Genomic DNA, 12,057 nt, shown 5'->3' on the forward strand with positions numbered 1-12,057 from the left:
AATGATGGTCATTATGGCCAAACAGTTCTGTTTTTGTTTCATCAGACCAGAGGACATTTCTCCAAAAAGTACAATCTTTGTCCCCGTGTGCAGTTGCAAACCGTAGTCTGGCTTTTTTATGCCGATTTTGGAGCAGTGGCTTCTTCCTTGCTGAGCAGGTTATGTCGATATAGGGCTTGTTTTACTGTGGATATAGACACATTTGTAGCTGTTTCCTCCAGCATCTTCATAAGGTCCTTTGCTGTTGTTCTGGGATTGATTTGCACTTTTCGCACCAAAGTACATTCATCTCTAGGAGACAGAACGCGTCTCCTTCTTGAGCGTTATGACGGCTGCGTGGTCCCATGGTGTTTATACTTGCGTACTATTGTTTGTACAGATGAACATGGTACCTTCAGGCGTTTGGAAATTGCTCCCAAGGATGAACCAGACTTGTGGAGGTCTACAATGTTTTTTCTGAGGTCTTGGCTGATTTCCTTTGATTTTCCCATGATGTAAAGCAAAGAGACACAGAGTTTGAAGGTCGGCCTTGAAATACATCCACAGGTACACCTCCAATTGACTCAAATTATGTCAATTAGCCTATAAGAAACTTCTAAATCCATGACATCATTTTTTGGAATTTTCCAAGCTGTTTAAAGGCACAGTCAACTTAGTGTATGTAAACCTCTGACCCACTGAAATTGTGATACAGTGAATTATAAGTGAAATAATCTGTCTGTAAGCAATTGTTTGAAAAATGACTTGTCATGCACAAAGTAGATGTCCTAACCGTCTTGCTAAATCTATAGTTTGTTAACAAGAAATGTGTGTAGTAGTTGAAAAATGATTTATAATGACTCCAACCAATAGACATTATGGAGTATTGTGTGTAGGCCAGTGACACACAATCTCCATTTAATCCATTTTAAATGCAGGCTGTAACACAACAACATTTGGAAAAAGTGATGTGGTGTGAATACGCTCTGAAGGCACTGTATACAAGCATGTAATAATATGTGGTATATGATATTGAACTGTACTCTATGTAACCACAGCAACAGAAGATGGCTCTCATGAGGAACAACTCAGCTCTGCAGAACGTGACCCTTCGTACCAAAAGTCAGTACCTGCAAACACGCACATGCATGCTACGTACTTCAAATTCTTTATTACATATGCAAAGGAAAACTTATTTTTCACTATTGGGCTAGAATGTAATAGCAATGTCAGTTTCGCAATTGAGCAAAAGTATCTGTGGAGACTGCTTTTTCATTATAAGAGCTTCCCTTTTACAATATTCCACTATATTCCTCCTCCTCTTTTCCTTCCTCCTCTATTCCCTCCTCTTCTTCCTCCTACTCCAATTTTATCTACTCCTCGTTAGCCCCCATGATGAGGGAACGCCCCAGCTCCGCCATCTACCACTCTGACAATCTCCGCCAATCCCTGCTGGGCTCGCGCCGTGGACGCTCCGGCCTTTCTCTCTCCAAGAGCGTCTCCACCAATAACATTGCAGGGTGAGCCCTGCCACCGCCTGCTCATTGGCCAAAGCACAAAAAGGGGGAGGTTACAAGGGAAACCACAGTCAAACTTGTCATTGACATTAATAGTGACATCATGCCACATATACACTTTTCATAGTAGAAATGAAAGTCCCACTCACTAATTAATATATATACAGTACCAGTCTAAAGTTTGGACACCTACTCATTCCAGGGTTTTTCCTTATTTTTACGATTTTCTACATTGTAGAATAATAGTGAAGACATCAAAACTATTAACCTACACATAAGGAATCATGTCGTAAGCAAAAAAGTGTTAAACAAATCTAAATATATTTTATATTTGAGATTCTTCAAAGTAGCCACCCTTTGCCTTGATGACAGCTTTGTACCCTTTTGGCATTCTCTCAACCAGCTTCATGAGGTAGTCACCTGGAATGCATTTCAATTAATAAGTGTGCCTTGTTAAAAGTTGTTTTGTGGAATTTCATTCCTTCTTAATGCTTTTGAGCCAATCAGTTGTGTTGTGACAAGGTAGGGGTGATATACAAAGGATAGCCCTATTTGGTAAAAGACCAAGTCCATATTATGGCAAAAACAGCTCAAATAAGCAAAGAGAAACGACAGTCCATCATTACTTTAAGACATGAAGGTCAGTCAATGCGGAACATTTCAAGAACTTTGAACATTTCTTAAAGTGCAGTTGAAAAACCATCAAGCGCTATGATGAAACTGGCTCTCATGAGGACCACCATAGGAAAGACCCAGAATGACCTCTGCTGCAGAGGATAATTTCATTATAATTAACTGCACCTCTGATTGCAGCCCAAATAAATGCTCACAGAGTTCAAATAACACACATCTCACCATCAACTGTTCAGAGGAGACTGCGTGAATAAGGCCTTCATGGTCGAATTTCTGCAAAGAAACCACTACTAAAGGACAACAATAAGAAGAGACTTGCTTGGGCCAAGAAACACGAGCAATGAAATCTGTCCTTTGGTCTAATGAGTTCAAATTTGAGATTTTTGGTTCCAACCGCCATGTCTTTGTGAAACGCAGAGTAGGTGAACGGATGATCTCCGCATGTGTGGTTCCCACTGTGAAGCATGGAGGAGGAGGTGTGATGGTGTGGGGGGGCTTTGCTGGTGACACTGTCAGTGATTTTATTTAGAATTCAAGGCACACTTAACCAGGATGGCTAACACAGCATTCATTATGCAGCGATATGCCATCCCATCTGGTTTGTGCTTAGTAGGACTATATTTTGTTTTTCAACAGGGCAATGACCCAAAACACACATCCAAGGCTATTTGACCAAGAAGGAATGTGATGGATTGCTGCATCAGATGACCTGGCCTCCACAATCACCCGTCCTTAACACAATTGAGATGGTTTGGGATGAGTTGCATCGCAGAGTGAAGGAAAAGCAGCCAACAAGTGCTCAGCATATGTGGGAACTCCTTCAAGACTGTTGGAAAAACATTCCTAATGAAGCTGGATGAAAGAATGCCAAGAGTGTGCAAAGCTGTCATCAAGGCAAAGAGTGGATACTTTGAAAAATCTAAAATATATTTTGATTTTTTTTAACACTTTTTTGGTTACTAAATTATTTCGTATGTGTTTTTTCATAGTTTTGATGTCGTCACTATTATTCTACAATGTAGAAAATAGTAAAAATTATTTTTTTTTAAACTAGAATGAGTAGGTGTGCCTATACGCAACATGTAAAGTGTTGGTCCCATGTTTAATGTGCTGAAATAAAAGATCCCAGAAATGTTCCTTATGCACACAAAGCTTATTTCTCTCAAATGTAGTACACAAATCTGTTTACGTCCCTGTTAGTGAACATTTCCCATTTGCCAAGATAATCCATCCACCTGACAGGTGTGGCTTATCAAGAAACTGATTAAACAGCATCATCATTACACAGGAGCATCTTGTGCTGGGGAAAATTAAAGGCCACTCTATAATGTGGAATTTTGTCACCCAACACAATGCCACAGATGTCTCAAGTTTTGAGGGAGCGTGCAATTGGCATACTGACTGCAGGAATGTCCACCAGAGCTGTTGCCAGAGAATTGAATGTTAATTTGAGGAGTATTTCTGTCTCTAATAAAGCCCTTTTGTGGGCTAAAACTCATTCTGACTGGCTGGGCCTGGCTCCCCAGTGGGTGTACCTGGCTCCCAAGTGGGTGGGCATACACCCTCCCAGGGCAACTCATAGCTGCGCCAATGTCCAGTCATGTGAAATCTATAGATTAGGGCCTAACAAATGTATTTCAATTGACTGATATCCTTATATTAACTGTAACTCGGTAAAATTGTAGAAATTGTTGCATGTTGCGTTTATATTTTTGTTCAGTGTGTGTGTGTGTGTGTATGTATAATATATATATATATATATATATATATATATATATATACTGTATATATACTGTATCGATATCGCCGTTTGTACTTTTGTTGTTTTCTGTGTACTCATACAGATGTGGATGGTTTCTGTGTGCATGTTTGTGTTTACTGCATATGCATATGGCATGTGTATATTATACATGTTTATTGGTGCATGTGTATATGTGTATATATGTATATTTGTGTTTTTGTCCTGGCATGTGTGTCCTCGTCCATGCCTCTGTATAGGAACCTGAATGATGACTCTCCCTTGGGGCTGCGCAGGATCCTGTCCCAGTCCACAGACTCGCTCAACTTCAGGAACAGAGCTATGTCCATGGAGTCGCTCAACGACGAGGGTAAGACCCAGGGATGTGGTTGTACCTTCCTGGGATTAAACGTGGGACATTTGTGTTATGTATTTGCTACTGATCTTAAGCCTAGGCATACAGATTGTGTAGCTTATGCAAGTCTTTGGGTCTGGGACAAGGTTGCATCCATTACATAGGGAAAGCCTCAGGGATTTTGGGTAGAGGGTAAAAGAGATATTGGCAACTGTCATGTCATCATGTCTACATTGAAAACGTTTATATGAAAAAGCATGAATATATATTCATTGTCAGGAGAGATTTTAAGACAATTAGTGGCCATTTGTTGTTTACACTGGATTAATGTTTTACTCTCTCAGGAGAAGTGTACTACGCCTCCATGCTGGAGGAAATGGAGATTGAGGGGCGGGATTTTGAGGCGGACTCATGGAGCATGGCAGTGGACTCGGGCTACCTGCAGACGCATCGCAAAGACATCATCAAGAGGCAGGACGTCATCTATGGTGAGAGCGGTGACATGCACTGTACGTCTTGAACCTCTTTCCCTTTGTGGTGAAAAGGTCATGGGCTGGGCGATGGAAAAAGTGGCAATTGCAGAGGCTGCTTGTTTCAGATCATGGCCACCATCCACTACTGTTGTGCCCTTGAGCAAGGCACTTAACCCCGACATAGCTCCAGGGGTGCAGCTGACCCTGTGCCTCCTCCCAAATGTTCATATGTGTGTGTTTCTGTCAGGTGATGTGTTTCTGTCAGGTGATGAACAGAGCAAAATGTGAATTTCCTTCACTAGATGGGCAATTTTATTTTATCCCTATGTTACATGATTGACTCTTTCTTTGCGTTTTTTTGTCTTTCGCAGAGCTGATCCAGACAGAGCTGCACCACGTGCGGACGCTTCGCATTATGGAGCGAGTGTTCCGCCAGGGCATGCTGGAGGAGGTGCAGCTGGAGCCGGGCGTGGTGCACGCCATCTTCCCCTGCCTGGACCGCCTCACTGGCATCCATGTCCGCTTCCTGGCACAGCTGCTCACACGGCGCAACCACAGCCTGCAGACTGGCAGCACCTACAACTTCACTATCCACCAGCTGGGAGATGTGCTGCTGGAACAGGTACAGGTGGTAGACAGACATGGACATTATACCAACTGCCTTATGTGATGTATACATTTACCATCCTATATCTATCCTACATTGCCTTTCTAAGTGTCTTCGAAAGCCAAGTTAACAAACATATCACCGACCATTTCGAATCCCACTGTACCTTCTCCGCTATGCAATCTGGTTTCCGAGATGGTCAGCCACGCTCAAGGTCCTAAATGATATCATAACTGCCATCGATAAAAGACAATACTGTGCAGCCATATTCATCGATCTGGCCAAGGCTTTCGACTCTGTCAATCACCACATTCTTATCGGCAGACTCAACAGCCTTGGTTTCTCAAATGACTGCCTTGCCTGGTTCACCAACTACTTCTCTGATAGAGTTCAGTGTGTCAAATCGGAGGCCTGTTGTCCAGACCTCTGGCAGTCTCTATGGTGGTGCCACAGGGTTCAATTCTCGGGCCGACTCTCTTCTCTGTATACATCAGTGATGTCGCTCTTGCTGCTGGTGATTCTCTGATTCACCTCTACGCAGACGACACCATTATGTATACTTCTGGCCCTTCTTTGGACACTGCTAACTAACTACAAATACCTAGGTGTCTGGTTAGACTGTAAACTCTCCTTCCAGACCCACGTTAAGCATCTCCAATCCAAAATTAAATCTGGCCCTCGCTTCATACTCGTCGCCAAACCCACTGGCTCCAGGTCATCTGCAAGTCTTTGCTAGGTAAAGCCCCGCCGTATCTCAGTTTCTTTGGTCACCATAGCAGCACCTACCTGCAGCACACGCTCCAGCAGGTATATTTCACTGGTCTCCCCAAAGCCAATTCCTCCTTTAACTGCCTTTCCTTCCAGTTCTCTGCTGCCAATGACTGGAACCAACTGCAAAAATCGCTGAAGCTGGAGACTCTTATCTCCCTCACTAACTTCAAGCACCAGCTGTCAGAGCAGCTCACAGATCATTGCACCTGTACATAGCCCATCTGTAAATAGCCCATCCAACTACCTCATCCCCATACTGTATTTATTTATTTATTTATTTTGCTCCTTTGCACCCCAGTATCTCTACTTGCACATTCATCTTCTGCACATCTACCACTCCAGTGTTTAATTGCTATATCGAAATTACCTCGCCACTATGGCCTATTTTATTGCCTTACCTCCCTTATCTTACCTCATTTGCACACACTATATATACTTCCTTTTTTTCTACTGTATTATTGACTGTATGTTTGTTTATTCCATGTGTAACTCTGTGTTGTTGTATGAGAACTTGTATGAGAACTTGAACTTGTAAATGAGAACTTGTTCTCAACTAGCCTACCTGGTTAAATAAAGGTGAAATAAAAAAAATGTAATAAAAAAAAATCTATTTTTTTATTAAACCTTTATTTAACTAGGCAAGTCAGTTAAGAACAAATTCTTATTTACAATGATGGCCTAGGAACAGTGGGTTGTTCAGGGGCATAACGACAGATTTTTACCTTGTCAGCTCGGGGATTCTAACCTTTCGGGTTACTGGCCTAACGCTCTAACCACTAGGCTACCTGCCGCCCACCCATCCTAATGGGTCATTCATTCTTTGTAGACCTGAGAAACTATCTGGCCTTGATGGTCATATGTAATCTTAACTACACTGTACAGCCAGAGGAGTATGGTCCTCCCCTGGTTCCTCTCGAGGTTTCTTCCTTCTAGGGAGTTGATCCTAGCCACCCTGCTTCTGATTGGACTTTGGTGTCTAGGCCAGGGTACTTTAAATATATTTGATTTGATTGACGGACTGATTGTTTCTCTCAGTTCTCGGGCCAGTGTGCTGACGAGATGAGAAAGACCTACGCTGAGTTCTGCAGCCGCCACCTGAAGGCTGTCAAGCTGTACAAGGAGTTGCTGGCTAGAGACAAGAGGTTCCAGTACTTCATACGGGTAAGACAGAGAGGGAGAAGGGAAAAACAAGACGGATAGAATGAGTGATGAGACTTAATGCAATTTTTTACTTCTAAAACAATGCTTTTTGGAATGCTTTGGAACTATTCACAGAATGTATTTCCTGTCAATAAAAAACCTTGAATTCAGATTGAAAGGGGAGTGGGGGAGTAGAGTGCACGACAGAGGGAGCGCTTTTGTGTTTTCGTAATTTTTTATTAAACCCACATTTTTGTCACCGTTACTAAGGTCTTACTTGCGATAATATTTGGTCGTTTCACTTTCCTTAGCAGAGAGAGGGGGCACATAGAAAGATGTGTGTTTACTGGTAATGAGTGTTCTGAACTGTGAGGAGTTGGAGTTGCATTACCATTTACTTTGCTAACCTTGCCTTTTGTTACTGGCACCTATCCAATGAATCATTTATACTCTGTACAATATCATGTGTTATTTGATATTTTTCTATTGTAAATTGTATGTTTTATCTTTCGTTTAGATTTAAAGCTCTTCGAGCTAGTTTTGAAGGTGTATCATTCGTATCGAGTGACGTCTCCAGAATTTCGGTTAAAAATAGGATTTGCTCTTGATTGCATTACAAAAAACAGATATTCGTTTTTTTCCAACCATCCCTCTTGTGTTTGCCGCTTTTCCTGTCTGTTCTCAACTCTTTTTGTCTTGTACATATTCATTTCTTCCCTTCTGCTCTTTCGCTCTTATACCCTCTCTTTCACTCTCCTTCTCCTTTCTCTCTCACACGCTTTCCTGCTTCCTTTCACACTAACTCTATCTTTCTCTCTCTCTCCCTTATGTCTCGTTCACCTCTCATCTCTCGTTCACCCTCTCATCTCTCGTTCACCCTCTCTTCCTCGCTCTCTGTTCAGCGGGTGTGTCGGGGTCACCTGTTGCGTCGCCATGGCGTCCAGGAGTGCATCCTGTTGGTCACTCAACGCATCACCAAGTACCCTGTCCTCATCCAGCGTATCCTTGACAACACCAAGGGTGAGAAAAACACCCCGTTGATACGAAAGCAGGGGCAAGGGTGATATATCAAAGTCATCCTCACTTTAGACTGAAATATATTGTTGGGGGCAGCAAACAGTTACGTGGGGTGTAAAAGAATGTAGCCGAACTATGCCAGCTTTTTATATCATAGTTCCTCAGAACTAACTAAAAGCACAGGGTCTTTAAAGTTAATGATGGAGCATGGTAAAAATCAGCACTACTAATGATATGTCTGTCCACCTTATATTCTCCCCCCCCCCCAGACAATGAAGAGGAGGCCTCCTGTCTGACCCAGTCTCTGACCCAGATCAGGGAGCTACTCAGCTCAGTGGACCAGCAGGTGCTTTATTCATCCATTTATAGTTTGATTTACTCAACTTATCACTGAGATCAATTCTGACATGAACCAGCACCTGTTAGTCAGACTGAAATAAAGGACACCATTTTGACTTCCCACACTTTATCTATAAACACAGCGCAGAAAATGTATTGCACACTAACACTATTGTGAACCACGGTTGTGTTCATTAGAGCACGGAAATGGGTGATTCTCAGTCCGTTTGCTTCCAATCAGTGCCTAATGAACATGACCCTGCTGTCCAGGTGATGGAGCTGGAGCGGACTCATCGGCTGCAGGAGATCCGGGCCAGGCTGGACCCACGGGTCGAGGCCAAGGTGAGGGACGGGGGCCTGTTCAGGGGAGGGGAGTTGCTCCGCAGGAGACTCATCCATGAGGGAACGCTGCTCTGGAAGACCCCTGGATCCAGGCTGAAAGGTGCGTGTGTGTGTGTGTGAGTGGAAGGGTCTGTGTGTGTCAGTGGAGGCTGAGGACAGGGACGTTGTAATGACTTGAATGGAACAGTATCAAACACATGGTAACCAGCCTCCACTAGCTTAATTTGTCAAGTAAGTTTGTACAGTGCCTTCAGAAAGTATTCATAGCCCTTGACTTATTCCACATTTTGTTGTGTTACAACCTGAATTCAAAATGGATTAAATATCTTTTCTTTCTCGCCCATCTACACACAATACCCCATAATGACAAAGTGAAAACATGTTTTTAGAAATGTTTGCTAATTTATTGAAAATTGAATACAGCAATATCTCATTTACATAAGTATTCACACCCCTGAGTCAATACTTTGTAGAAGCACCTTTGGCAGCGATTACAGCTGTGAGTCTTTCTGTCTCTAAGAGCTTTGCACACCTGGATTGTGCAACATTTGCCCATTTATTCTTTTCAAAATTCTTCAAGCTCTGTCAAATTGGTTGTTGATCATTGCTAGACAACCATTGTCAGGTCTTACCATATATTTTCAAGTAGATTTAAGTCAAAACTGTAACTCAGAACATTCACTGTCTTCTTGGTAAGCAACTCCAGTGAAGATTTGGCCTTGTGTTTTAGGTTATTGTCCTGCTGAAAGGTAAATTCATCTCCCAGACTGAACCAGGTTTTCCTCCATGATTTTGCCAGTGCTCAGCTCCGTTGTTTCATTTTTATCCTGAAAAACTCTCCAGTCTTAATGATTACAAGCATACCCGTAACATGATGCAGCCACCACTATGCTTGAAAATATGGAAAGTGGTGCTCAGTAATGTGTTGTATTGGATTTGCCTCAAACATAACACTTTGTATTCAGGACAAAGAGTTAATTTCTTTTCCACATTTGTTGCAGTATTACTTTAGTGCCTTGTTGCAAACTAGATGCATGTGTTGCTATATTTTTTATTATGTACAGGCTTCTTTCTTTTCACTCTGTCAATTAGGTTAGTATTGTGGAGTAACTACAATGTTGTTGATCCATCCTCAGTTTTCTCCTATCACAGCCATAATACTCTGTAACTGTGTAGCTGTTTAAACCATTGGCCTCATGGTGAAATCCCTGAGTGGTTTCCTTCGTCTCCGGCAACTGAGTTAGGAAGGACGCCTGTATCTTTATAGTGACTGGGTGTATTGATACACCATCCAAAGTCTAATTACTAAATTCACCATGCTCAAAGGGAAATTCAGTGTCTGCTTTTTCTTTTTCTTTTTTTCCCCCATCTACCAATAGGTGCCCTTCTTTGCGAGTCATTGGAAAACCTCCCTGGTATTTTTGGTTGAATCTGTACTTGAAATTAACTGCTTGACTGAGGGACCTTAGAGATAATTGTATGTGTGGGGTAGTCACTCAAACATGATAACACTATTATTGTACACAGAGTGAGTCCATGCAATTTATTATGTGAATTGTTAAGCAAATGTTTACTCCTGAACTTATTTAGGCTTGCCATAACAAAGGGGTTGAATACTTATTGACTCAAGACATTTCAGCTTTTCCTTTTTCTTTGGAAAAACATAATTCCACTTTGACATAATGGGGTATTTATTGTGTGTAGGCCAGTGACAAAATATCTCAATTTAATCCATTTTAAATTCAGGCTATAACACAACAAAATTGGAAAAAAGTCAAGGGTTGTGAATACTTTCTGAAGGCACTGTAGGGGATGGAACTATCCTCAAAACGTGTTGCTTACTCATGTTTTAAAGGAAGTTTTTATTTTGTGTGTGTGTGGGCATGCGTGTGTGTGTGTGTTTAGATGTGCAGGTCCTGCTGATGACAGACATCCTAGTGTTCCTACAGGAAAAAGACCAGAGGTTCATCTTCCCTTGTCTAGTAAGCACACACACACACACACACACACACACACCAAACAAAAAACACTTGAATATGGAGAGACTTGTTTCGTCACAATTGAATATAATATATGGAAGGTCAGGTAATATAGCAACTCCCCTTCTTTCTCTCCCTCTTTCTCTTTTCAGGACAAGTCTCCGGTCCTCTCCCTGCAGAACCTCATGATTAGGGAGATAGCCAATCAGGAGCGAGGGCTCTTCCTCATCAGTGACTCCTCCCCTCCGGAGATGTACGAGGTCCATGCTGCCTCAAAAGATGACAAGAACACCTGGATACGCATCATACAGCACACTGTCAGCAGGTATATACATAAACACACATACACACACAGAGACACACACAAACTGCTCATATACTCACTATCTTTTCTGTCTCTGCAGTTGTCCTTCCAGGGAAGAGTTCCCACTCATAGAGACTGAAGACAAGGCCCTTCTGAGACGACTGAAAGGTCAGCAATGAACACACACTCATACCGATCTATATGTAACGTAGGGATGGCAAGATTGCGCCGACATATACGGCGGCCCTAATTCTTACTTCATTTGCTCAGGACGTTTATGGTATAATTTCCAATAAGAACTTCTGGACATTAGATCGCCTATAAAAATCACCACAAATTCGACTTCCCAGACCTGAACCCTTTGTTTCATATTCTGGATAATTTCTTGATTTCTTGTTTAGATTTTTTATTATTTGTGTATTTGTGTTGTATTCTACTGCACTGTTGGAACTAGTAACATAAGCATTTTGCTCTACCTGCTATAACACCTGCAAATCTGTGTACGTGGCCAATACACTTTGATTCGATCTGATGTAGGTATAAACACACTCGTTTGCACATAAGAACTCTGTTTCACTTCGTCTCTACATGACCCTCTGTCTATCTGTCTTCCTTTCTACCCCTCTCCATTGTTCTTTCTCTATCAACCCCTTTGACCATCTCCATTCCTTCCTTTCTCTATCTACACGTCTCCCTTTCAAGCTCTCTTATCTCTCGCTCTCTCTCCACCTCTCCCTTTCTCTCTCTCCCTTTCCTCTTCACCCCCCTCTCTATCTCTCCCTCTCTCTACATGGGGCCTACAGTACAACGTGCAATTCTCACTCTGTGTGTAGGAGGACAAGTGTGAAGCCTGCCTCCTACTC

The 12,057-nt window shown here is 42.2% G+C and overlaps 1 protein-coding gene across 5 annotated transcripts in view; it reads left to right on the plus strand.

Moving 5' to 3' along the window:
* The window catches only part of LOC115173692 (rho guanine nucleotide exchange factor 2), a 74,819-nt gene that overhangs the window by 36,860 nt on the left and 25,902 nt on the right, over positions 1 to 12,057 (plus strand). For 4 of the 5 annotated variants that reach the window (XM_029732001.1, XM_029731998.1, XM_029732003.1 and 1 more), the window contains 12 exons: positions 1,038 to 1,101; positions 1,367 to 1,499; positions 4,128 to 4,237; positions 4,567 to 4,710; positions 5,067 to 5,317; positions 7,109 to 7,234; positions 8,116 to 8,233; positions 8,500 to 8,576; positions 8,840 to 9,011; positions 10,817 to 10,893; positions 11,043 to 11,215; positions 11,295 to 11,362. In XM_029732001.1, the coding sequence (XP_029587861.1) occupies positions 1,038 to 1,101; positions 1,367 to 1,499; positions 4,128 to 4,237; positions 4,567 to 4,710; positions 5,067 to 5,317; positions 7,109 to 7,234; positions 8,116 to 8,233; positions 8,500 to 8,576; positions 8,840 to 9,011; positions 10,817 to 10,893; positions 11,043 to 11,215; positions 11,295 to 11,362 (1,513 nt within the window). The remainder of the gene's footprint in view (positions 1 to 1,037; positions 1,102 to 1,366; positions 1,500 to 4,127; positions 4,238 to 4,566; positions 4,711 to 5,066; positions 5,318 to 7,108; positions 7,235 to 8,115; positions 8,234 to 8,499; positions 8,577 to 8,839; positions 9,012 to 10,816; positions 10,894 to 11,042; positions 11,216 to 11,294; positions 11,363 to 12,057) is intronic. The other variant, XM_029732000.1, reaches the window with a different exon arrangement.

Source organism: Salmo trutta, chromosome 34 (assembly GCF_901001165.1).
Source record: "Salmo trutta chromosome 34, fSalTru1.1, whole genome shotgun sequence".
NCBI classification, from domain to species: Eukaryota; Metazoa; Chordata; class Actinopteri; order Salmoniformes; family Salmonidae; genus Salmo; species Salmo trutta.